Genomic DNA, 27978 nt, shown 5'->3' with positions numbered 1-27978 from the left:
AGCTGATTTGTGAGAAAAGCAATCCCATTTATTTTATAAAATCAAAATAAAACGGAACACCTCATATTTCAATAAATCAAGGTCGACACAACAGCCTCTTAAACATCTATAAACACTCAAGTCTCAGTTAAGCTCAAGCGCTCAAAAAGGGTAAGTAAGTAAACAAATATCCTTCAGAAAGGTAATGTTAAGTAAAATTATATATCAAAGCCTACTTGCACTGGACGTCATCGGCCTCATCACCGACTGCGGCCATGTCCTCATCTCGTATATAATAAACCCCTGCGATTCAGCAACCACCTGCTAATGTACTTGCATTCGGGTAAAGCAGCCTTTTGTTGACAAGTTTGGATGAGTAAGGGCAAAATGCACAAGATATGATACATTAAATGCCCTGTAGATGGTGATGTTGCTTATTTTACAGTTAATAAACTGCTGCGGAACAAGTTAGGTGCTTGCATTACTCATGACAAATGTATTGGAGTAAAGAGTACATATACTTGTTCAAAAATGTAGTCAAGTTGTGTAAAAGTTGTAGAGTAAAAATATATTTTATACTCAGTCAAATTACAAAGAGGTCAAAAAGATAAGTACAGTATCTAATTACATTTACTTCAGTACTTTACACCACTGGAAGTACCTAACACCCCAAATCTCATTAGGGCAGTGGATCTCAAAGAGGGGGCCGAGGCTGAAGGAGCCTCAAAATGATTGAAATTGAAATATTTTAAAATGACAAACAACTAAAATATTCTTGGTATTCATCAAATAATATATGTTGTAATTATATATGTGCTTCTGTAGGGATATAATTACTAACAGTTTTGGGGAGCAACTAGTTTACATGTAATTAGATTACAAAATAAATGTAGTTAGAACACATTTTTTACATTTATTTACATAAAATATATGTAATTAAATTTATGAAAATGTTAATGATGACAAAGGGGGTTAAATCTGAATATTTTCTGTAAAAATCTAGAATCTGTTGAATTCTATTATTTGTTGCTTTGACAGTTTTTGATGCGCACGACGCCTCCGGACATTTTGATTGGCTCTCGTTTGAATTTGCAGCGCATCGCATCAATTACATCAATCCACATTGCCTCTGAAAGCTTTAGGGCACAACCTGTCTGAGAGTTTCCACCATGGCGAGTGATAAAGATGTGTTCCAGGGCTGGAAAATAGAAAAGTAATCAAATGTAATCCGTTACATTACTTTAATAAAGTAATTGAAATATTACACTACTTGTTACATTTTAAATAGGGTCATTTGTAAACTGTAACTTGTTATATTTCCAAAGTAACTTTCCCAACACTGATTGGTAATATGAGGAAACATACAATATACACTATTATAGTATACATAGTGAAAATATAAAATAACTCACTAAAATTACTCACTTAGATGCATGCCATTCATGTCTTTCTAAAATTATTTAAAAAAAATTATTTTAACAATGCTAGGCCTCACTTATAAACTGTAAATCTTCATATAGGGTTATATTTATTCTAAATCTACTTAGCATTTATTTATGTTCAGGATATGTATTAGGTTTCTAGTTTCTAATGCACTGATCTGGTTGCAGGCAAGCAATACAAAGCCAACTTCTTTCTTTATTAGGGGTTCAAGCCTGAAAGGCTGAAACCCTATTGTAATTGTTAATTTTCCCATGATGCATCATTCTCCATCTAAAACTGATCGGGCAGACCAAACCATAAGTTGTAGAGACATGAAACTTTCAGGGCTGGTAGTACTCACAACGACTACCAGCGTCACCGAGGCACGCCCCGACCGGCCTGACGGGGGCGCTACAGCAAGCAAAAGTACAAAATGGCTCATAACTCCTAAACCGTTAGGCGTGGGCTCAAGTGTCTTATATCCTTGGAATCCTTGGCTCAAGGCGGACAACATGCAGGCCTCGGATTGGCTCGTCACCCTGGGAATAATTTTGGGTATTTTGTTTTTTTCCAAAAACCTACTTTTGCGAACTAGTCCTAGGTTTTTGGCCCGACCGGAACCAAACCAGTGCAGCAAGATTCTCTGGAGTCTGAATGTCAAAAGTTATCAAAAAAAAGTGCACATTTGGGTTCAGGGTCCTTAAGGGCCGCCAAAACGCTTGAGGTGGGAGGAGCCACTTTTACTTCACTGGCCATAACTCGTCAACGGAACGAGATATTTTCACCAAACTCAGCACGCCTATGTATGAGCTCATTTTGTGGCTACGTGAAAAAGGACGCAGCAACTGGCCACTTGGTGGCGCTATAAAGGTTAAAAAGGGGTCAAAATGATGTATTTCAATGGAAAATCCCATTATATGGCTGAAAGCGGCCCTCTTCCGGCCTGATTTGCATACACCTTCACCAAATCGGGCATGCACATGCGTCACGTGATCCCAAAGAAGCTTGCCAACTGCTATGGCCATTAATGGCGGTTTAACTCTTATAAAGGTGAAAAAATGCTCTATAAATGACCATTAAATGACTGAAAAAGGGTCTGCTCTGCGCAAAACTTCACCAAATTAGCTGAGCACGTGCGCCATATTATTCTAAAGAAGCGTGCAAACTTTTGTGGAGATCGGGCCACCAGTAGAGGTACTACAGTTTAAAAGGTTTTAAAAAAAACACAGCATTTCCATGCTAAATGAGCTGAAAATGCAAAAATCGACCTCTGACCTCTCCGATGCGCATGTCGAAACGCTTGATAAAGTTTTTGTAACCAGCAGCTCAAAAATCAAGCTCTGAGACCCTATTCTTTATTTTTTATAGGCTTTTGAAGGCCCTTTTTATGCCCTCTTTTATTAGGGGTTCAAGCCTGAAAGGCTGAAACCCTATTGTAATTGTTAATTTTCCCATGATGCATCATTCTCCATCTAAAACTGATCGGGCAGACCAAACCATAAGTTGTAGAGACATGAAACTTTCAGGGCTGGTAGTACTCACAACGACTACCAGCGTCACCGAGGCACGCCCCGACCGGCCTGACGGGGGCGCTACAGCAAGCAAAAGTACAAAATGGCTCATAACTCCTAAACCGTTAGGCGTGGGCTCAAGTGTCTTATATCCTTGGAATCCTTGGCTCAAGGCGGACAACATGCAGGCCTCGGATTGGCTCGTCACCCTGGGAATAATTTTGGGTATTTTGTTTTTTTCCAAAAACCTACTTTTGCGAACTAGTCCTAGGTTTTTGGCCCGACCGGAACCAAACCAGTGCAGCAAGATTCTCTGGAGTCTGAATGTCAAAAGTTATCAAAAAAAAGTGCACATTTGGGTTCAGGGTCCTTAAGGGCCGCCAAAACGCTTGAGGTGGGAGGAGCCACTTTTACTTCACTGGCCATAACTCGTCAACGGAACGAGATATTTTCACCAAACTCAGCACGCCTATGTATGAGCTCATTTTGTGGCTACGTGAAAAAGGACGCAGCAACTGGCCACTTGGTGGCGCTATAAAGGTTAAAAAGGGGTCAAAATGATGTATTTCAATGGAAAATCCCATTATATGGCTGAAAGCGGCCCTCTTCCGGCCTGATTTGCATACACCTTCACCAAATCGGGCATGCACATGCGTCACGTGATCCCAAAGAAGCTTGCCAACTGCTATGGCCATTAATGGCGGTTTAACTCTTATAAAGGTGAAAAAATGCTCTATAAATGACCATTAAATGACTGAAAAAGGGTCTGCTCTGCGCAAAACTTCACCAAATTAGCTGAGCACGTGCGCCATATTATTCTAAAGAAGCGTGCAAACTTTTGTGGAGATCGGGCCACCAGTAGAGGTACTACAGTTTAAAAGGTTTTAAAAAAAACACAGCATTTCCATGCTAAATGAGCTGAAAATGCAAAAATCGACCTCTGACCTCTCCGATGCGCATGTCGAAACGCTTGATAAAGTTTTTGTAACCAGCAGCTCAAAAATCAAGCTCTGAGACCCTATTCTTTATTTTTTATAGGCTTTTGAAGGCCCTTTTTATGCCCTCTTTTATTAGGGGTTCAAGCCTGAAAGGCTGAAACCCTATTGTAATTGTTAATTTTCCCATGATGCATCATTCTCCATCTAAAACTGATCGGGCAGACCAAACCATAAGTTGTAGAGACATGAAACTTTCAGGGCTGGTAGTACTCACAACGACTACCAGCGTCACCGAGGCACGCCCCGACCGGCCTGACGGGGGCGCTACAGCAAGCAAAAGTACAAAATGGCTCATAACTCCTAAACCGTTAGGCGTGGGCTCAAGTGTCTTATATCCTTGGAATCCTTGGCTCAAGGCGGACAACATGCAGGCCTCGGATTGGCTCGCCCTTCAGGCGCCAATTTCGAGAAATTTTGAGTTTTTTGAAAAACCTACTTTTGCCAACTACTCCCACATTTTTTCCCTGATCAGAACCAAACCACTGTAGGAATGTTCTTTGGAGAGAGATTATTAATAATTATGAAAAAAAAATAATTTTTCAATTCATAGTCGCTAAGGGGATCCAAAATGTTCAACATGTCAGGATCCACTTTAACTAAAATGACTATAACTTCTGAACGGAACAAGATATTTTCACTAAACTCGGGTCACATGTCTATGAGCTCAAACTTCAATTACTTTAAAAAAATTGCAATGATTGGCCACTTGGTGGCGCTGTAAGAAGAAAAAATTGTCATGAAAATGGCTATAACCACACCCAACCATTAGTTTGATAATTATTTGCATGCAGTATCTTTGTCCAGGGTGCCATGATAGTCTGAGAACATTGGTGTATCTCAAAAAACTCGGCACAATGCCTTGAAGGAGCCTAAGAAGTTTCAAGCCAATGTTTTTCACAAAAGTCACCTCCTTTAGGCTCCTGAATCCTTGCCGAGTCCATCGATACCAAACATGGCAGGTTTTTCTTTATGGTTTGTGTAACAGTGTATTTAGCCTTTCAAAACTTTTGCTATTATCTTCTAAACTGCTAGTCCAATTGAGACAAAATCATCACAGGAATTTGGATAACATATGTCAATAGCTAAACAACAATGTCCAAATGTCAAAACTATGATAGGAAGTGAAATCCAATCAATGATGCCCAAGGGTCATTTTTATACTCTTATAAATATACTGTAAGTGTCTATAATAATGGGGTGTCCAATTCTGCTCCTGGAGGGCCACTGTCCTGCAGAGTTTAGCTCCAACTCCAATTCAACAGGTCTTATTAGGCATACTAGAAAATTTCAGATAGGGGTGTTGAGGCAACTTGGAGCTAGACTCTGCAGGACAGTGGCCCTCGAGGACCGACTTTGGACACCCCTGGTCTATAACCTCAAAATTAAGTGAGATATTTATAACAAATTTGACACACATATGTATGGACACACTCTAAGGAATTTTTTTTAAAAGTACTGGAGATTGGGCAAGACAAACTTTAAAAAGTAGTGGAGATTGGGCAAGACGAATTGGGCAAGACAAATTTTTATGCTATAACTGCAAAAAAACTTTTTAAAATGGTTATTAAAAAAGTATTCATTGGTAAATTGGCCGTAAACTATCTTTTTTCATCTATGATCTAAGTTTATTTATTTCTTTGGATCCCCATTAGCCAATACCTAGGCAGTGGTTACTCTTCCTGAGGTCCCAACAAGTAAAAAAAATACACTGTCCGTGACTGTCCATGCACACTTTAAAACAAGAGGAAGTTTATTGGTAAAATAGAAAATAGTAATGGTCAACTTCCTTGAGGTACACCACATTGCAACTCTTTCACAACTGAAAACTTCCAATATAATACCCTATTAAACAGATTACTTTCAAATCAATGTACAGTATGAAAAGTAATTGTGAAATAAAATATAACAATACTGCTCCTAATTTATTTTCCTCAATCTGTGCTAAGCAATCATCTGTCATCTGTGTTAATGCTGTTCGTGTTGAGGTCCCTCTCAATGTGCATGCTGAAAATTACTAAAGACTTACATTTGCTCACAAACTATTGTTTCCAACACTTTGCTAAGAACCATTAGCAAACTTATTTTAAAGCAACATAAAACATTATTTTCTTTTTCCTATTAATTTTCATTACTTAAATTCGTAATTTGCAATTGACCTCCCAGTTCTGTTGGCTGTACCCTTTGAATCTCTTATATGATCGTTTATAAGTTACTTTTGGTTTTCGAAGTGGTTACATGCTTGCTAAATAAAACAATATCTTTTTATGCATGTGCTTAAAAGCCTTAAACTGCTTGAACCCCGATAAATGCTGCTTGCAGCTTTAATTAAATATATATTTATTAATTTATATTTCAAATATTACGATTGCATTTGCATGGAAAATACTCAACTTCCTCCTATCTCGTTTTAAACATCCTCGCCAGAAAGAAAAGCTCTGCTGACTCCTTTCTGCTTGCTCTTGGTTTTACAGTTCTTACATCTTGAAACATAGAGGAAAGTTTCTGCTGGAGCTTATGGGCCAGAGCTCCATCCCAGTATTTACAAATCAAAGAGCCCCCAGGACGCAAAACCTTGTTAGCCAAGTCCAGCACTGATAGACACATGGTGACCAGCCTTTCATGATCCAGTTCCCTGAGCCCACTGGCATTGGGAGCCATGTCACTGAGGATGACATCTGCTCGAGCTTCAGGGAGGAGCCTCTCCAGCGCCATGTGAGTTGAAGGAGCAGTGATGTCGTGATTGGACAGAAACTGAGCTCCATCCAAAGCGGCGATGCGTAATATGTCCAATCCTATTACGCTTCCTTTTGGAAGGTCTGCACCTGGAATGAACAATGGTATGGTGTTTATATCAGCTATGGAAAAAAGGCCTGTTCACACCAAGAACGACAGCCTTAAAGATAACAACAACTATATTTGCGTCCACAACAGCGGACGATATGATTGGCTATGAATGTTTGTTTTTTTTCCGTTCAGCCTGAAGAAATCGTTCTGAAAGCAATTCCAACAATACCGTTTCTCTGTGATGTTTTTGTTATAGTTGTAGTGTGGACTCTGCTATTCTTTTATACTTAGAACGATTTTTATAACTATATTGTTACCCTTATTTTAACCATGTATAAACACTACTGTTCAAAAGTTTTGGGTTGGTAAGATTTTTTTTTATTTTTTTTTATATATATATATATATATATATATATATATATATATATATATATATATATATATATATATATATATATATATATATCTTATGCTCACAAAGTATGCCTTTTATTTGATCAAAATACAGAAAAAAACAGTAATATTTGGAAACATTATTACAATGTTTTTTTATTTGAATAATATTTTTAAAAAATTATATTATTCAATTGTGTAACATATATAATGATAATAAATATATATAATGATTTGATGCTCAAGAATCAATGTTGAAGACAGTGCTTAGTATTTTTGTTGAATATATATATATATATATATATATATATATATATATATATATATATATATATATATATATATATATATATATATATATATATATATATATATATATATATATAGAAAGTTCAAAAGAAGAGCATTTATTTTAAATATATTTGTGTAAAAAAATAAAAAACACTTTACTGTTAGCCTACTGATTTCGTAAAAAAAAAAAAAGACTGTCCTAACTAAAGGTAACGTAGCGTTTTCCCCCCAAGATGGCATGCATTGCATATTATGTGATGTTATATGATATTACATTAGTGATTCATTCACTCAATTCAATTCAGCAGCTCACTTACTTTCTGCTGTTGAATTGACTCTCTGGACAGCAACTTGACTCCATGCACCAGGCGCAGCACCACAATCTATGACACTTAAACCAGGTTTGAGAAGTCTGTATTTATCATCTATCTCGATAAGTTTAAATGCGCTTCTACAGCGGTAATTCTGCACGTGAGCAGCTTTAACGAAAGGGTCATTGAGCTGCCGCACCAGCCATCTCTGGTCAGCTGCGCTCTTCCCCTTCATATGCAGAGGAGTCTTCTTTAGACAGACCGCTGACACGTGAATGCACGACCTTTGTATACATTTCCACATCATTTACAAAGAAGTGGTCTGTAGAGGAGATCAATGAAGTACATGAAAACAAGGAGACACATGTGCGTCTGTGGTGTCTGTCCGCTGCCGCATGATGTCAAAGATGCGTGAATTTTGCGCAGGACCTTTCAAATCGTTGAGATGTACATTATTGTGCTTTATTTGTCTTTATGATTACTTAATAATCATTTAGAATAAATGCATTAATGTATATATCGGTTTGTGATAATTTCGCTTTTGTAGATGGCCATCCTTGAATTTATTTCTGCCTAATTTATTTATTTTTTCAGTCGAGAATATTTGACTGTTGCACACTGCGATATCCGATTCTTGAAGGACTCGTTCTTTTGAGTCGGATCGTTTTAATGAACTGTACGTGACGGAACGAGGACAAATAATTGCCTTTAATAGTCGCAAAAAAACGTATTGTAACGGTTGGGTAAAAAACATAAAAGCGATCATTTAACTTTAGGTGGTTTAAATGTTTTTTTTAGTTCGTATAGTTCTGTTCGAAAGAACCGATTCACAGAAACGAGTCGGATTTCCAATCGAGAACATTTCACTGTTGCGCTCTCGATTACAAACCTTAGGTAGGCGGAGTTCATATATTTTGCAGATCTGTAAATCATCTGTTGGATTTGGAACAATACAAACCTGAATTTAAACGTCAATCACTATTATGACCAAATTCACTGTTGTCACTCTGAAGCCCCATGTGATCGTGAGCAACACGCGGGAAACAAGCTCGACCGATTTATTAAAGTAAGCCTCTAATATATCCGTATATATTCAGATTATGTCTTGATATATGTTATTGCAATTTTTTGTCTCTACTGGTTTCTTTGGACAAAGTAAACAATAAGTATTATACGGGTAGAAGCAACAGTGATAAACTGAAGAAACTGGACTGTACTGATTTAAATTAATAATCGATTACACTGTAAATCATCATTTGTCGCTTGTTTATAGACTCTTAAGAAAAACGAATCTTTTGAACGCTGTAGTGGTAGTGTACAAAAAAGTAAGAAGTTGATCTGTAAAATTGGATATATTATTTAAAATCCAAATACATATATATATATATATATATATATATATATATATATATATATATATATATATATATATATATATATATATATATATATATATATATATATATACACTGTATTACATTATATTACACTTACAGCATGTTGTATTATTTGAATAGGGTGATGCTGACCTCTAAACTGCTGACCCTGGTGCTGGTAGTGCAGCCCGGCCGGGTGTTATTGGGCATGAAGAAAAGAGGCTTTGGAGCAGGCAAGTGGAATGGGTTTGGAGGAAAAGTCCAGACAGGAGAGACCATAGAACAGGCTGCTCACCGGTGAGTCCAACACCATTCACTGAGGTATTCTTTTGCTGCAATGCCACACAGGAGTTTAAAAAACAAATGTTAATGTCAGTGTTATTCCAGTAACATTTATATGCTATTGTAGATTTTGTTAATATTTTGCATTATATTTTATTTTTATATTTTTTTGTTTTCATTTTGTTGTGTGTCTGTCATTTTTATTAGTTGTTTTTATTATTAATTAAAAAACTATATAGCTTTTATTATGTTTTAGTTTGAATAATTTTAGTACTTCTGTTTAAACTAAACAAACATGAGAAATGTTGCTTTAGTAACTAGCTGAAATAAAATAAGTTTGAGTTTTTATATTTTATTTTATATAATGTTTATTTTAATTTCAAATAATGAAAATATTATATATTTTTATACAGTGATGTGTATATATATATATATATATATATATATATATATATATATATATATATATATATATATATATATATATATATATATATATATATATATATATATATACAAATATGTAATTTTTTGTTTTTTTAATCGCTGTGGGTTTCATATACTGTTATAATCAGTGTTGGGGAAAAAGTTACTTTTAAAAGTAATGCATTACAATATTGCATTACTCACTAAAAAGCAGTACATTTAGAAAGTTTAGATACATTTTTTGGAAAGTTATGCTACTTTTGCTTTATTTTTCTCAAGTTGGGCTGGGCTTGCTTTTGATTAAAAAAAAGATATGTATCTTTTTTGGCAAATGTAAAAGCCCTTTCACACACCAGACACTTACCTCATCAATGAAAACAAATGAAAATGAAACACAAATGTGGTTTATCTAAAACCATATTTGCTGATTAATATGGTTGAGTTGGATCATCGAAGGTCAACAGCAAAGGCATTGGTTAATAAAGTGAGATTAAATACATAAAGTATATTTGTGTTTGCATTTTGCATATGTTTTTATTCGTTTTGAGGAATACTGAATCTGTTTTTGTGCAAGAGACGAGTGTAATGCCTGCTCAGTGCTCACATTTAGTCTAGAACTACAATAAGAATCGTGTTTACACAGGCAGGATTACTCACGATTTCTCTCAACATGGAGACAGGAGAGCTCAGTCAATACATGGAAAAACAAAGTAACTTCAGTTAAATGTAAATTTAAATTTTAAAGTAGTGTTACTTTACTAGTTACTTCGAAAAAAGTAATCTGATTACATAACTTGCATTACTTGTGATGCGTTATCCCAACACTGATTATAATTAATAATTATTATAAGGTTTGCAGGTCTAACAAACCCTACCTGGTTTTACTACACTTCACCAAAAATCACACTATGAAAAATAATAAATAGTAACCATTGCATCAAAACAATATTATAACATAATTATGACTATACAAAAATGATGTAACAAATATTTTTTAACATTTTCTAATTGCATTTAATATTTTCATTTTCACAAACAGTCAATATGTTCGCTGTATACAGTATTTTAATGGTTTTTTTTTAGTCTGTACCATGTTTGATTTTATAAAAGCCATTATTTTCCCTGCAGTGTCTGTTTTCACTTCCTTGAATCTACACATCAAAGTTAAACAGTTTGAACCTTGTAATATCGCGAATGTTTGATGTTATTTACTTCTCTGTAGAACTTAACAATGATGTCAGCGATTGGTCATGTTCAATCTTCCCGGCTTTTATTGGTTTCCAGCTGAAACAAAATGCCATTTAATTTGACAGGGAGCTGCTAGAGGAAAGTGGCCTCACTGTTGACACCCTCCACAAGATTGGAAATATCAAATTTGAGTTTATTGGGGAAACAGAACTGCTGGATGTCCACATTTTCAGAGCTGACACCTATAAAGGAGAGCCAACCGAATCAGACGGTAATACAGCTCCACATCACTTTATGATCCAGTTTGTGAGACTCGTACCGAGGTCTAGAAGGTCTAATAACGTGCCACTGAAGCGGTTTGTTTGTCTTTCAGAGATGAGGCCACAGTGGTTTGACACAGATAAAATACCTTTCAGCCAGATGTGGGCAGATGACGTCCTGTGGTTCCCACTGATGCTTCAGAAAAAGAAGTTCTTGGGATATTTTAAATTCCACGGTCATGATGTGATAGTGGAGCATAAACTGGAGGAGGTGGATGACGTTTGATTGGGGTTTTAATACCATTGATGAACATTGTAATCACTGTATCAGTGAAAATTATTCAGCAAAATCTGGCGTTCACACTACTGAGTACATGTCTTCATGGAGCACGACATGCATAAGAAAATAGCGTTATCCATTAGTTTCATGTTCCGTTTTATATTTGGTTGAATCCTCAAATACATCATGATCTGTATTCTGATGTTTTGTTTTTACTTGTTTCTTTGTTCCTTATTTCTACAACCGATTTCCCATTAGTAGTGTACATAAAGTTAATTAATCTCCAACTACCTGTCACCTAAAAAGCAGAAGTTTAATCAGAAAAAAAACAGAAGTTTAACTTCAGTAAATATTCTGAAGTACATTTTTGTTTATACTTCAATGATTTCAAATGATCTGTATAAAATAAATATATTTCCGGGCATACTTTCATAGCTACAAATAAACTGGCTGCATACTATGAACCAGTTTCAGTGCTCAAGAAACATGTTGAGAACAGTTTTGCTGCTTAATATTTTTTGTGGAAACTGCTTTTTTCCCCAGCTTCTTTGAATAATAAAGTTGAAATCAGAATCTTTTTATACATTTTGAATGTTGTTACTGCCACTTTTGATGCATTTACTCTCTAGTGCCAGCAGATGGCAGAATTGAATATGCATTAGAGTACAAAAACAGTTTCCATTTCTTTATTGCTTTCCTTAACCGAACAATCAAACATAAACAACTTGATGATAATAATTAAGCTCTGCTCAAGGGTTTACTACAAAAATATGGATGATACATGCGTTACCAACCAACACCAATGTGTCAATACAACATTATTAAACATTGGCAGACATATTTCAAAGTAAAGTTAACGCAATAGCTTAGCAGTCTGAGACCATCGTGATTTATCAAATGAATGAAAATGGGTCTTTGGTGTATAAGAGCAGCTAGCGGCTAATTTAATGCTAACTGAAGCTATATATGGTCCATTTCAAGACCCTCTCGATCCAGACTCATCTTCGTTACAGAAAATACATTACACAATTTAAAGAACTGTTCTTTTTAAAAAGTAAGAAGTATTTTTCACTTATATACACTACCGTTCAAGTGTGGATATCTCACGCTAATGTTTTTGAAAGTCTGCTCACCAAGGCTGCATTAAATTGAACAAAATATAATAGCTGTTTTCTATGTTATTTTATTTTAAAATGTAATTTATTCCTGTGGTGATGATAATGCAATTCATATTCCTGTGAGTTGTTATCAATGTTGAAAATAGTTATTTTGTTAGTGCATGAAGCATATTTTAGAATTATTTGATTAATAGAAAGTTCCAAAAACATTTGAAACCGAAATCCCATAAATGACTTTACAGTCACTTTTGATCAATTCAATGCAAATCCTTGCTGATGAAAATTTATAAAAAAAATTATGAAATATAATGGATAAACATTTATAACTACCCCCTTTTGAATGGTAGCGTATAGCCTATTACTTCAAAATGATGAAAGGTCGAAACAAAACAAAGCTGGAAGTCTGAAGATTTCAAAATAGATAACATATCAGACTGGCAGCTAAAACCACAAACAAGTAATAATTTGCAACTAATAGCATAATCTCTGCATATTTTCTGTGTTTTTGCTATGTATATTCAACGGAACACTGCAACCTTGCTCTCTGACTATTAGCTTCTCAGCTCATTTCTTTATATTGCATAGCTTCTTGTAGGTCATTTTTCATGCGTCACAATGTTTTGTACAATGTAAAATTTCTTTTCTTTCAGATTAGCTTACATTTCAAAACAGCAACATCATATTTGCATACATGTAGGTCAAAAACAGTAATACACGGTGTCTTCCATATCCCAGAAATTATTCTCAACAACAATAGCCATTTATTTTAGGCGTCCATTTGCTCAAACTGTATGAAATCGAGGGCCCTCTTCAAAACAGCAACATCATCTTTGCATACATGTAGATCAAAAACAGTAATACAGTGTCTACCCAATCCCAGAAATGATTCTCAACAACAATAGCCTTTTATTTTAGGCGTCCATTTGCTCAAACTGTATGAAATTGAGGGCTCTCTTCACCTCTGTCAGATTTTAAGATCTGCCGCAGTTTCCCATAATTCTTTGCCAGGTGCTTTTATAGAATACTGACTGTCTGTAATTCCTGAAGAGATCCTGCTATTCAAAACAGGCTAGAATTCATTGTATTCATTTGATTCTGAAGGCACAGACAGCAGGGAGGCTATTTTGGGCTGAGAGGCGGAGACCGTCCATTACCGTCCCCAAAAAGACTTTTAAGCTTAGAATGAAGATCTTGCCACACCTCACCCATCTGAATCAGAGCAAAATAAAACACATCAACAAATATGATAAGGTTTTGTTAAAATAAAAAAAGAAAGAAAACAGCTTTGGCACTTATTAAAATAAATAATTCACTAAATAACTAACTAACTAACACACACATACTGATAAGGATAAGTTACCTCTTTATGTCCAAGCACCTGTGAGTCTACAAATGCCCCTAGGATATGAGACGTAATGGGCAGATATGTGAATATGAGCTGGCTCTCCTGGTGCAGGCAGAACAGGGAGAAGTAGTTGCGCAGCTCCATGGCCTGAATGGCGTTTTCTTGCTGCAGAGAGTCAGAGATCAGAGTGAGGTCACAGTGCGGTCACATCATCCCACCCTAATCATTATCTTCCCTGTAGTGACCGAATACTGCTACTTGCTCACGATGAGGCATCCAACAGTTAAAAACCACAGGATCATGACGTGGTATTTAAAGGTTAAACAAATACAGTATGTGCATCACATGATTTAGCATTGCATCAATATCAATCAAGCATGGGACATAATTTCTCTCGTCCGCCTGCCCGGCCAGGCTTTTATAATAAAAAAAGAGAGTGGGCTTTTTCTCTTAAGTTCTTTTTTCTAACAAAATTTAATTGTAAATCCTTAAAAAAAAAAAAAAAAAAAAAACACTGCAAAAATGGCTGCTCAAATGACCAATTTAATGCTTAAATTCAAATCTGGCCTTAGAACCAAAACTTACTTAGAATTACTAGGTGGCTTGAACAATATTTTGAGTGCTCTTGATGCAATGGAATTACATTGTCTATTAGAATAGTGGTCCTTTTATGTTTGGTCCAATTTTACACCAACGAACTACAGTATTTTCTATTTTAATATATTTTAAAATGTAATTTATTTCGTTATTTATGTTAGCAGTCATAACCCTAGTCTTCAGTGTCACATGATCCTTCAGAAATCATTCTAATATACTGATTTGGTGCTCAAAATTTCTTATAATTATCGTCAATGTTGAAATCAGTTGCTTAAAGTGCCCCTATTATGGCATTTGAAAGGTGAAACACTTTCATTGTCTTATAATATGCATTTATTTTTACCTTATTTGCCCTCCTTTGCGTGACGCTAATCTGCGGTGATTGGTCAGATGACCCAGTCAGTTGTGTTTGGTATACTGCGTGCAGCGCATGTCAGAAACGGAACGCCTATCACCATTACTGGATACGGATTGTCAAGTGTTTAAAATGTTATACAGTGAATGAAAAAACATGGCATCCATTTTGCCTTACCAATTTGACGAGGAGACATCCAGAGTTGCTGATGAACCAGAAAGTCAATGGCAAACACGACTGGAGCAGGACCTTTCTCAATGGTAAGTGTCAATGAAGTTTATGGCCAACTGAACTTGCAGAATCTGAGTAAGAATGTCTGAGAAGTGATGTGCTGTAATCTGATTAATCTAGCTTTTTCTCGCCATTTGTTAGTTCAGTGTAATGCGTCACAGACAAATTAATTGACTAATTTATTTAGGTGCTCGTGTGGGGGAATTGAATCAAAATGGGCAATATGCTAATGTTTGGTCTTGACAACAAAACAGCTTGGGATTCGTTTGAAAAAAAGTTTGTTTAATTGACTCAGAGTCGACTCTTAATTTTATATACGAAACAATAACTTTATATACGGTGCACTTTCAGATTTAAAACTTTGCAGGAAAAATCCATAATAGGGGCACTAATATTTTTGTGATTTTTTTTTAGGATGCTTTGATGAATAGAAAGTTCAAAAGAACAGCATTTATTTGAAATATAAACCTCTTATAACATTATTGTCTTTACTGTCACTTTTGATCAATTTAAATTCTTGCTGAATTAAAGGGTTACTTCAGTGATTTAGCGTTAAGCTTTGTATTTAAACTGGGTCATTTATGTAGTAGAAATGTGAAATTATTTTTGAATTTGGTGCCTTCTAGACTGAGAAAAGAGAGAAAATTTATTTTTGTCTCATGTGGATGAAAGACAACAACTCCCAGAATGCACTTGCTTCGCTGCCCTACGAGGCCACTCCGTACACAGTCGTTTTGATCTTCATACTAATACAATAATTTTGTTCAGTTAGAGAATAAACACTACAATTAAAAACTGAACGTGTCTTTTCAATAAAGTGTGAGTGAGCCGAACGAGAGTCACATCACAGATGCAGCAGTGTCAGATTTCATTCATCGAAGAGCTGAGCAGAGCTGAGGTAACGTTAAGCGCCAGTCTGGCACGTTTTCAGATCGCATATGGAAGCTAAACTATCACAGGAATTCATTGAAAAGTTGAAACACTCACTTTACTCTGCATCGATCCGTTATGAATGTCCGTGCGGCCGTCTGTGTCTTACATTCTGTGCGTGAGATCTCTCCCCTGTGGGCGGGTTGACACGCGGAACAGCTCCCTCTAGTGGCTGTAGTCTTAAGCCTCTGGCCAAAAAAATCCTCAGATGACGATATTTGCATCATCGGAGGATTTTTTCCAGAAATAAAACGCATAATTCTCTCGTCTCAGGGGGATATGAGAGGGGAAAGTACCATAATTTGAATATACTACCAGGTTTCTACTGATAAAAAAGACTAATGCTAAATCACTGAAGTTACCCTTTAAATCAATAATAATACAAATAAAAAATAAACATTTTACTGACCCCAAAATTTTAACATTTTTAACTTTGACATGCCTAAAAAACGGCTTTTTTTACTCTAATCTTTCAGACCTCCTTATATCCTTTTGCGGCCCCTCTGGGCCCCAATTTGAAAACCCCTGGCCTAAACAAGATGAAAAAGGCCTCCTGCTACCTCCCTAAAGAGGCAGAGGTCTTAGTTCATATTCCTGCAGCATCCCTAAAGGGATTTTGAGGTTACAAATCTTGCTTTAGGGCTTTAGTTTCCAGTCCTTCAGATCAATTTCACCTACTAAATTAAAGTGATGTATCAGCAGCCCTCAAGCTACTGGTCTCCACATTTCCCCTCTGCTTATTCTACCTCACAAGCTGCTATAGCTCTTTGTAGTGTGTGTGTGTGTGTGTGTGTGTGTGTGTGTGTGTGTGTGTGTGTGTGTGTGTGTGTGTGTGTGTGTGTGTGTGTGTAAGGGCTGACCTGGACAATGCGGGACTCCAGCTGCTCTACAGAAACCTGTTCTTTAGGATGCACAGTGGCGCTCATCATTTGTCTCTTCATGACACTGTACTTCTGCAGCGCTCGCTGATGTTCGTGCAAGACCCCTTTCTCGTGCCGTTCACCCAAGTCCTGTATGACAACACACATACACGCTCATTAAAAAGAACCTGCTGTGGCTTCGTTTATTGGTTAACCTATTTGCACATTAAGCTTTAGTGCTCATGTGGGTGACACACAGGTTTGAATCCAGCTTGCAACACATGCCAATTCTGTTTTTCATTCCTGCTATTTCCTGTCCTCTCATTATAATAACAACATTAAAATATGCTGCTCAGTTATTATTGCCGCTCAATAAATAATAATGGTTCTTATTATATCGATGTTGAAAATGTTTTTGCTGGAAACCGTGATTTTTTTCAGGATTCTTTGATGAATAGAAAGTTCCAAAGAACAGCATTTATTTGAAACAGAATTTTTGTAACATTATAAATGTCTTTACTGTCACTTTTGATAAATGTAATGCCTCCTTGCTGAACAAAATTATGAATTTCTATAAATCTTACTTACCCCAGACTTTTGAATGGTAGTATATCACGGTTTCCACATTAAGCAGCACAACATTGATAATAATAAGATACTGTATGTTTCTTGAGCAGCAAATCAGAATATTCAATTGATTTCTGAAGGATCATGTGACAATGAAGACTGGAGTAATGATGCTGAAATAAATAAAAATATATTAAAATAGTATTTGTTCAGTATTGAATTTGACAGTGTTTCTGCTTTAACTGTATTATGATCAAATTAATAAATGAGTTTGTAAAAAATCCTTAAAAATTCAAAAAATTATTATTATTATTCCTAACTTTTGACCAGTAGTGTATACATAATCGTTTAATAGCCTTAAAAGTCATATTTCATTTTATTTCTTCTAAATGGACAAAAAAAAAAAAATTAAAAAAGAAAGAAAAACTTCTCAGCTGAGACTTAACATTAAAATGCATCAGTACTCACCCTGTACGATTGCAGCAAGTCCAGAAACAGATTTAGTTTTTCAACCACATCATCCTCCTCTCTTCTGCCCTGTATTAAGTAAACAAATTAAATTCCTCTTCTCGCAGCGTGCAACCAATTCACGTGGTATGTGTGGGCGACACAGTACCTGTTGGGCAGCTTTTTCAGACAGAAGTGAGAACTCAACAGAGAGCCCTTTGACAGAGTGTCTAAGAGCGGCCCAGGGACTCTTGCAGGACGCCAGGACAGGCACAGGTGACTCATCCGATCCCAAAGAACTGGAGCGGAAAGAGACCAAAGCTTAAATCTACAGCCAATAGTCACAAACATCTGACAATCAAACTCTCTCAAACCACTGCAATAATAAATATTCCATTGTTTTCCAACTATTCAAACAGTTAATGTTACATGTACCATTGTGTGTAAGAGATAAAAGTAAAATATTAGTCACCATCATAAAATAACCCCCTGCAGGGGGATTAGTAGACTGTAGGTTTATTCATTCAGTTTGCCCTTTGCAAGAGTGTTGCTAACCCTTTCTACTGGGGTACGAGCCTAAATAAAGTTTTACTATGGTTACAGTTAGTGCTGTCAAAACAATTTAATCACGATTTATCGCATCCAAAACAAAAGTTTGTGTTTACATAATATCTGTGTGTAGACTGTGTATAGTTATTATGTACATATAAATACAGGCACATGCATGTATATATTTAAGAAAAATGTGTTTATATACAATTTAAAGACATAGATACAGTATATACATGCAAATATTTCTTAAATATATACATGTGTGTATTCAAATATACATAATTATTATACACAGTCTACACACATATATTATGTAAACACAAACTGTTATTTTGGATGCGATTAATCGCAATGAATTGATTTGACAGCACTAGTTACAGTAGATAGAAACACCTGAAAATAAGCTATCCTATTCATTGAATGTTATCATTTATATTTTGTGTTTTAGGTCCCTTGTTTTGATGTTCTGTTGCCTTGATGTTTCTGGTTTCTTTTCCTGTGTTCAGTTCCAAAATCACCCCTATACCCTTAAATAGGGCATCTCTATTTGAGAGAACAGCCATTTGTAGTAGTATCCGAAACCATGTGGACGTTATTGAGTGCACTCATTCAATCCCATAATGCAGCACAATAACACTCGGGGTACACCCATAGACAGTAAAAGAAATGGACAGAGCGACCCCATAGACTTCAACGGGGAGAATTTAAGTCAGGATAGGAGCACTCACTTCCTGATGGCTGAGCGTTCTGCGCAGCCTCAGACTGAGCTTGACGACGTAGATGTGACGTGATCAGCCTGTCCGACAGTGGCAAGTCTTCTAGTGGTTGTGCAACGTAAAATCTGAATCACCGAATCTTGCAGAGACAGAGTGAGCAGGAGCAACTTTTGATGAATGAAGCAGGATCTGCAACATCTCTATCTGCGTTTATGCCTCCACGTCCCCCCGATTACCTCAAAAGCCCTATTCGGACGGGATTAGTTTAACATGGGGAGGTTTTACCTCAGGACGTCTGTAATGTTAATGGCCAATTCGAACGGGATAAGACTAGACTAGAAGTGGAAGGGGTTACTCGCTTTACGCACCACAGTAACCTCCTTGTCGTATGACGTTGCTTCCTGTTATCACGTGAGCAAACACGCCAACAAGAAAAGCAGGGAGGAAACGCTGTGTTTAATCTCGGAATATTAAAAAAATCTTAAATAACATTTTTATATTATATGAATATTAAAAAAATATTCTAATGTAATGCTAAAAGAAGTGTTGTGCCTCTAATAAGTGCTTTCAATCTTCTTTTTGGTTTAAATGGTATGCGGAAAATACTGGAGGTTTGCCACAGAGTTGTCCCACCACCTACAACGCAACCGAGTGCTGTTTGAAACGGCTCCATGCTTGCAAAACGCGCCAAAAACTACTTTTAACCAGTAAATGACGGAATTTTACCGTACATTTTTACAACGGGTCTATTCGGACGGGATTAGTATTACCCGAGGTCATTTTTCCAGACCTTTTTACAGAAGGTAAAAGTCTCCGTAATCTTTACTGACATTGTCCGTAATGATTACCGAGATGGCACATTCGGACGGGACTAAAATCACAGAGAACCTCTGATAATAATTACTTTACCCCCACCTCCCCATGTTAAACTAATCCCGTCCGAATAGGGCTATAGACAGTAAAAGATTGCCTACGAGCTTCTCCTCGGGTCTATACGGTAATTTGCTCAAAAGCGTGACACAGTCGTGTGGTTATGACGCAATCGTTAGCCTATATTTTACAAAAACAGCTTCAACGGGGCGATAGTGTAAGATACAAGGGAATGGAGCCTTTTATACATTGTCGTGTTTGTTTAGAAAAAAAACAATGGACGAATTGAGTCTTTAAACGCCTCAGATTCATTGTCAAAGTGAGGCCAAAATGAATGGGAGTCAATGGGATGCTACCAACAGGTGATGGCTTGGTTAGCAATGGCCGCGCCTATGGGTGGTACGCTTTCCGGGGGCTGGGCTACCCCCTTAGGTACACCAAAGGGCTAGGGAATACCCATAATGCACAGTGAGTGTCTTGCCAAATTAATTCCCACATCCCGCCAGAAGATGGCGTCTGCAGCTGAGTCATTCATCCATCCATTTTCTAAAACCGCTTGTCCAATCTGGGTACGGTGTAATATCATACAGGTATACATTTGTTTTTAATTGATTATTAAATTGTTTAATTAGGGTTTGTACATAGTTCCCATGAATTATTAAACAGCAAACACAAACTATGCAAAAGCAGCAGCCCTTCTGGCGCACTCAGTGTCCAAATTTTCTCGCTCGTTTTCGTTCACTCCTTAAACTTGACTATATTAGTACACTAATGAATGAGGGTATATGGGTAATTTCAGACACAGCTTTTGTTTCCTATGCTGCGTTCCACTCCAGTTTTAGACACGCACTTGCAAACTTCCCTAAGCACTTCCCCTCGGGGGAATCCCCGCCGCCATTTTGAAGTGCGTTCCACTTCGTGAAGTGGACAAGGGAAGTTTATATGGACAGACCCTTGCTCCCTCGATTTTGACCGAGGGAGCGAGTCTACTTCATATGTACACTTCAGGCAGCTTCATATACCACAATGCAACACGATTGTGACGTCACCGCATATCGCGTTTAATATACCCCACCACAAACAACTCTATGATATTTTTATTATTTTTAAAAACATTTAAAACGACCCAAATACACATATATACATATAGAATGCTGCATTAAACAATTTCGTAAAGGAAAAAATTAAATAATAAATCAACTCAATAGTGGATTCTAAGTGATCAAGGGCTTAGGACGTTCCAGTTCTGTCCATTGCAAAGGTTCCTCCAGTAGTGGGCAACGTAAGCAATGACGCACATCCGAGTGAACAAGACGGAGGGAAGTTAACGAGAGAACGGCATAATAAAAATGAACTGGAACGCAGCACTAGTTACCGTTTTTAGTCACCATATTAGCGTTTAACTTTCACCTGTGCCTTGTTATCCTCTTGTTTGTATATATTAATATATTTGTATATATTAGTCCTGTTTTTGTCATTTTATTTCTTTAGTAGAGCGATCACTTCTCTGGATTTAGTTTTTTCTTTGTTTTTATGTTTGTTGAATAATGTTTGCGTATTATCCTCGCCTCATCTGTTCCATGCTGCACGTGACACACCTAGACAATTTTAGCCAAGCCTTTACAGTAAATTAAAATGTAAAATTGAACTAATGAAATAATCTGCAGCTCATACTCTGATGTTTTGGTGTTGTTTTTGCGAACCATTGGTCTAAAAGACACTGCAAAGATTTAGGCACAACACTCAGGATGAGTTGGTACCTGAGCTCCTTCCCAAACATCAGCAGATCTGTGGCGTTCTCCTTCGAGCGCTCGGCCATCCTCTCTGCCCGGTCTCGTAACTTCTGAAAACTGTTATGTATATTTCTGATGAGCTCCCTGCTGGACGAAAATTGACTTTGGATATCTGCTGGGAGGTAATCCTGGAGGAGAAATCACTCGATTATTCAATATTGCAACAATATTTAACATTTGATGGATGTAAAATAAAGCTGAATCAAACCTTAGCCTCCATTGCATATTTGCAGGTGATGAACTCATCCCCCAATTTTTTGCAAGCATCTCTAAGCTTAGGCTGGACATCCTGTGGGACATAAATATGAAAAATTTCATAGATGAACATCTATGAAAAATATAAAAATGTATATTTTCTCAAGCTAAAATTGGCATATCTAATGTATTTTTCTTGCACTATAAAATATCAAATATTCAATCCTGTTTATCTAGAACTTCAAGTATCAAGTAGTATTAAATAGTATCAAGTTGGTGTTCATGTTTGGAAAAAAGTCCATACCGAGCCACTGAATGTGAGGAATGTTTTCACAAGCTCATCTTCGGAAAAGACAGGGTGTCGTGCCACAAGATTCAGAAACCTGCACAGCGCTCGTCTCCGCCCTTCAATGAACTCTCGCTCTGACATGGAGGTCAGGACTGCAGCGGGGCCAAAGAACAGAGAAAAGATTAAACTTTTCCAGAAACAACAAAACATAGTCCTTCCATTAATACAACACAGCAAGGTACTTTCTGCTACTCGGTTACTATAGAAATACAACTTGCTGAAGTCTGCAGAAAAACAGAACTTTTTTTAACCTTGGCAGAGCTGCGACTGTTTGTCTGGTGCATTCCCAGAAAGCATTGAATGTCACAGCACAGCCTAAGTGAGAGGTGCACAAGACTATAATCTAAAGGTTTGATCACAAACCCTTCGCAGGCTGAGATTTACAGTGAATAAACAACAGCCTACCTCCTTTCAGCACCCTTTTGGGAGGAAGCGCCGGCACGGCTCTGTAAGCATATCTCTGAAGCAGGAGCTCATGGAAGACGTCAAAATCACTGTATCTCCGATAGACCGATACTGTAAAACGCTGGAAAAGGCATACAGCACATGAACTATCAGCGATACATTTAAATAATAAAACTGTAACTGTTACAATGACTCAGCAGCATGCTTAAAAATGACTTGACTGAATGTCTTTTTGGACAAGCTTTCACTGAAGGAGAAAAATAAATAAATATTGTTTACTTTTTGAGGCCCTTTTATAATACTATATTTTGCACCAGAAATCATTTTCTCTGAAATGGCTTTTCTTTTGAGTCAAATATAGTTTTTAACTTCCTCATCCTTCAATAACAGCCTCTTTGCGAAGTCAGGATTACAAGGTGACAGCATCACAAAACAGTCTGCACTGAAATGCACCACTGGTCCCCCACGCTCCTTTTTAGATTGGAGAGGATAGGTTAATGTTGAAAGTTACAGATTTCATAGCTCAACAAGCTATTTTTTGTCAAACAATCAAGGAAATTGATTCTTTGTGATATGAACCCTTTAAGGTGTCTGTTTTAGCCTGGTCGTTCACACCTTAGAGTTGAAAAAGTCTCAAGAAATGGTCGTGTTAAGCTGTGGAAAAGTGGGCGAGTTGAAAGTGGGAAAAGGGGAGACAACAACCAATTAAACACAGACCTGCAACACAGTCATTATACAGACATGTGAACATTAAAATATGACACAGAGGGAAAAAACCCCCACAAAAATAGAGTTGAGGGCACCATTTTAAAAATGCAACCCTATATGACAACAAAATTCCCAAAACTGTGGGGAAATGTGGAAGAACGTTTAAAATATCTAATAACATTTTCATTACATTTAAGAGCACAACAGTCTCTGAACAAATGAAACACGTCATTAACACAGAAAGAATAAAGGCATAGTTCCTTTTTTTGTCCATTGTTCTTTGAATTGTCAATCTACATCTATGTATCAGAATAATTCATGCGTCATCGCGTTCATGATCAGACGTACGGCTGTATCAGTGTCCTTATTTGCACATACATTTCATTTGAACAAGACGTGATTAAATATGTATGCATACAGTGCTGGTTCATGTTTAGAGCACTAATATATATATATGTTTTAAATGTCCATTTAATTTGAAACACGCTTGCTCCGGTCCGTATATTATATGATCTGCGTTGCAAGCGTTGTTAAACTCGCAGAACCCACTGTTGTTTGAATTCTCTGCTGTAATGCAATCTCATGCGTAATACAGTGCAGAGTTCATACAGCAGAGTTCATACTCATGAATAAATGCAGGGGAACTGGTTGATGTAGAATCGTACCGGCATCCAATCACACGCTCCAAAGGCACGCTTCTACCTCACATTCCGTGACATTGCTTTGACTGTACTTTTTTAACCCGGAAGAACGAAATTGCTCAGAAAAAACACTTGTTGATCAAATTGATGAGTGCTTTTAGTGTTTTCAGTGATGTGCAGCCTGTACATATCGATGCATTTCTCAAAAAATGTGTTTTGGGGTTTCATGACCCTTTAACATACTGCACGCTTGAAAATAAATGTTATTTATAGTAGAAAAAGGTTATTTTGTTTATTAAATGTGATTTTAAGAACTGTTGACTGAAAGGTTCTTTGGCAAAAAAAAATTATTTTTAAATGTGATCAGAAAGCATTTCCAACAGGGCCGTAACCACCATAGACATTGAGGGGGACAAGTCTTGGCCATTTTTTTCACAGCTTAATGTGGAGAGAAGAACATTTTAGGCTGACTTCCACAACATTTTAGTCTGTTATTTTGTTTGCGCATCATGGCTAGCCTGACACAGCAAGAATGACTCAAATAATGGTTTAGGCGGTAGAGTTGGACCAATTGGTTTTGTCTGATTAATGACAGAATACTGTAAACTGGGTATTTGAATGCCACCTTTAAACTCACTCACCTCACTGGTGACCTGATACTCCACATGTTTAAGAAACAGTCCCTTCTTCTCAGGAATGAGCTCAACTTTGATGGTGTCCTTCTTCAACAGCTCTGCCAGAGTCAAGGATAAGATCAGAGGACTCTCCTGAACCGGCTGCATCTTCAGACTCTGAAGCTCCTTCGGCTCTCCTAGCTGAGGCTTTGGAAACTCTAAAAAAAAACATGACATACAACACCATGTATTTAGAGAGGTGTGACAGCCAGATGTGACTGACTAAACAGTGCACGTGTGTGATCACAGTATCATACTTAATCACTTTAAAGAAGATAAGAAAGATGGCTTTCTTCCCATCTCTGTTTCACGGCAGTCTTATGACAGCACATAAATATCACAGCATTAAGGAAAGGTCACAAGTAACGAGAGGAAATGAGAGAAAAACAACGGACAATGTTGAGCTATGTGGCACACGGTATTTTTTCCTGTGGATTTCTGTGGTCTGTGTGCCAATTTTAGAAAAAAAAATCTGGAAAATGGGAAAAAAACAACATGACTCTGCATAACTAAAAGTTGTCTCAGCAGATTCAAACCAGGATATTTGCTTTTGTTTGGTAGAATGCAAAAAAAAAGGTTTCTTGGCCATTCCATAGAGAGATATGCATTTTGGCATGCAATGGACGGGAAACATGGTCTTGCTTAGAGGAGAGAGAGCAGGAAACATCACTATTAAAGTGCACAGTCAACTGTCATACTGGCAACACCTGAAATAACACGAGGCCTGTATTGAATAGAAACTTTAACCCTTCAGAGCTGATGAAAAACCATTAAAACAAGCCACTGAACCACCAGCCCAACAGAACCATAGGCCTGAGGAATGTAAATTATACACACATGCTGTATATGAGAACTCTTTTGGATTCAAAAGTGCTGAAATTTTAAAAATGATTAAAAAGAAAAATCATATTAAGCTTTGCTCTTGTGCAAATCACTGCAAACAGATGGTGACACAGAAATGCAGCTTGAATGTAATTCAGTTGGGACGACTGCAATACAATATCGCATGATATGTTTTTATGGAGTTTTTATGGAGACTAACTGGGTTTACTGACTTTAAAATGACATCTGATTAAGCTACACATTTACTACAGTCAGCTGAGGAATAGATCGGCTTTTGCTTACCTTGTATGAAGTTCTCCAGTAGTTTGGGACTGGGTGGTTTTCCTTGTTGAGCCAGGGCAATGAGAGCCAAGCCTTTATACAGCGAGACTTTATTTAGGAATCCATCACCATTGTTTACATGTTCGGTTATCTAAAATGTAAATGAGATGCCTTTCAGTCTGTGCCACAGACTGTCATGGTTCCACAAGAGAAAGCAACAAAATCATGATATGTAATCCTTATCAAGCCATAAATAAGGTCACTGAAAAAAGCTTGTGAGATGTAATTCAGCTAAATATCAGCTACTGTCTTGTCTTCCTAACCAATAATAAGACATAATCCTGATGCAAGTCTCACCTGGTTTTGAACTGTGATGGAGAGAGAGGTTCTGCTGAGAACTCTCAGGAATACACTGATAGGCACTCGCTCATCAGTTCTGGAGCAGATGGCTTGATGCACTTCACGGTAATATGAAGGAACGGATCCTAGATTCAAAAGACTGTATGTTAAAGGGATAGTAGTTCAACCAAGAATGAAAATTCTGTCATCAATTACTCAGCACCATAAGACTTTCTCGGAACACAAATGAAGATATTTGTATACATCTTATAAATGAAGATTTCTGTCCCTCCACTAAAAGTCTATTCACCCAAAACTCTGACGGTTCAAAATGTGTATAGCGTAAAAGAAATCCACATTAATGGAGCATTTTAGAGACACGATTGCTTTATATGATGAACAGATTCAATTAAGGCTTTATTCACAAGTAAACATTGATCAGCCAACATACATAGAGCACTCAAATATGGTCAACAGAAGCTCAAGCATGCACTGAGTTTTGTGTGAATGGAGGGACAGAAATCTCACAGATTTCATTAAAACTATCTTCATTTGTGTTTCGAAGATTAATGACAGTCTTATGGGTTTTGAGTGACATGTGAGTGAGTAATTGACGATATTAAACATTAAATTCATGACATAGATTTTCATTTTTGGGTTAAGTATGACTTTAAGAGATTTGTGTATAACAAATTGACAGAAGAATTATGACTAGGAATAAACGACTGGAATCATTTTAATTTGAACAAGTAAACGGTTTGGTCAAACAAGCTGATTTCTGTAACACTATACATTTGTATTTTTATTGATTTTTTATTATTATTTCTGAGTTCAGTAAGTTCTCAAGGCATTTGACACAATAGTGGGGGTGGGTTTTTTAAAAACATTTCATAAAATAAATTTCAAGGGGTTAATAAATTTGGGTTTTAAGTTCCCATTCGACATTTAAATAGGCAATCGAGGAGAAAACTATTTGATTGCCTTTAAAGCAGACTCTCGTGGCAGCACTGGTAATCTCAGTGGTAACATTCAGCCTAGGAATGGATGTATTCACTGCATGGCATGCATAATCATTGTAATAAACCATTCTGCTGTGCCAACTCGTGAACAAATCGATATAGTGTTGTCATACAAAAATTTTAAATACCTATAGTTTTATAAAGATTTATCAGTTTAAACTTTGAGTCGTCAATCTGGACAACTTCGATGAACAAGTCAGTAAACAGGGGAAACCAGTGAAACAACAAATAAAAATGAACATTTACGCAAGACAATAAAGCGTTAAAACAGTCACGCACGTTTTTAGTCGCAGACAACCGTTCAAATTCATATATAGAAAAGTAAAATAGTAGGCTACAAAGGTTAAAATACATATGCTAACGTTACATAAAACAGACAGCAAAACATTGTCTAAAACTGATCGACATTAAGCTTAAAGGACCGCAATTTCTATTCCTTACCTTCATTGATGTCCCCTGCCATAGTTCAGATGTCATGTGAGAACGACAGCACCTCCATGTGATTTCCTGCCGAAAAGAGAAGGAATGTCCTTTCCCTTAGAGTTGTAGTGATGCGAAAACACATGGTACTGTATGTGTGACAGAGCGGTGGGCGGAGCCTCGTCAGGTTCTACAGGCTCTCTTGAGGACAAACAGATCTTTATACACTACAGACTGGTTTT

At 36.8% G+C, this 27978-nt stretch overlaps 3 protein-coding genes across 5 annotated transcripts; 1 reads left to right on the top strand and 2 right to left on the bottom strand.

Annotated features, from left to right (window-relative positions):
- Positions 1-9: 9 nt before the first annotated feature.
- Positions 10-8092, bottom strand: mrm2 (mitochondrial rRNA methyltransferase 2). 2 transcript variants are annotated; one of them, XM_079824334.1, is made up of 3 exons: positions 7696-8092; positions 6302-6732; positions 10-1177 (listed from the first exon to the last, which is right to left on the bottom strand). In XM_079824334.1, the coding sequence occupies exons 1-2, from the start codon at positions 7994-7996 to the stop codon at positions 6308-6310; spliced, it is 726 nt and encodes a 241-aa protein (XP_079680460.1). In that variant the 5' UTR covers positions 7997-8092; the 3' UTR covers positions 10-1177; positions 6302-6307. The 2 variants fall into 2 exon arrangements, with proteins under 2 accessions (XP_079680460.1, XP_079680459.1); XM_079824333.1 differs by lacking the exon at positions 10-1177 and having other exon boundaries at positions 5638-6732.
- On the top strand, positions 7701-12081 carry nudt1 (nudix (nucleoside diphosphate linked moiety X)-type motif 1). 2 transcript variants are annotated; one of them, XM_079824354.1, is made up of 4 exons: positions 7701-7779; positions 9207-9362; positions 11087-11232; positions 11335-12081. In XM_079824354.1, exons 2-4 carry the CDS (start codon positions 9211-9213, stop codon positions 11505-11507), a joined length of 471 nt encoding a protein of 156 aa, XP_079680480.1. In that variant the 5' UTR covers positions 7701-7779; positions 9207-9210; the 3' UTR covers positions 11508-12081. The 2 variants fall into 2 exon arrangements, with proteins under 2 accessions (XP_079680480.1, XP_079680479.1); XM_079824353.1 differs by lacking the exon at positions 7701-7779 and adding an exon at positions 8700-8755.
- On the bottom strand, positions 12005-27871 carry snx8a (sorting nexin 8a). The gene is made up of 13 exons (XM_079824306.1): positions 27758-27871; positions 26316-26443; positions 25980-26109; positions 24822-25012; positions 22832-22952; positions 22382-22518; positions 22091-22171; positions 21850-22010; positions 18121-18250; positions 17973-18041; positions 16938-17087; positions 13980-14129; positions 12005-13828 (listed from the first exon to the last, which is right to left on the bottom strand). Exons 1-13 carry the CDS (start codon positions 27777-27779, stop codon positions 13739-13741), a joined length of 1560 nt encoding a protein of 519 aa, XP_079680432.1. The 5' UTR covers positions 27780-27871; the 3' UTR covers positions 12005-13738.
- Between the last annotated feature and the right edge of the window lie 107 nt (positions 27872-27978).

Source organism: Gobio gobio (genome assembly GCF_949357685.1).
Source record: "Gobio gobio genome assembly, chromosome: 1".
In the NCBI taxonomy this organism is placed as follows: Eukaryota; Metazoa; Chordata; class Actinopteri; order Cypriniformes; family Gobionidae; genus Gobio; species Gobio gobio.
The sequence above is the reverse complement of the archived record's forward strand: the minus strand, read 5'-3'. Positions and strand labels throughout refer to the sequence as shown.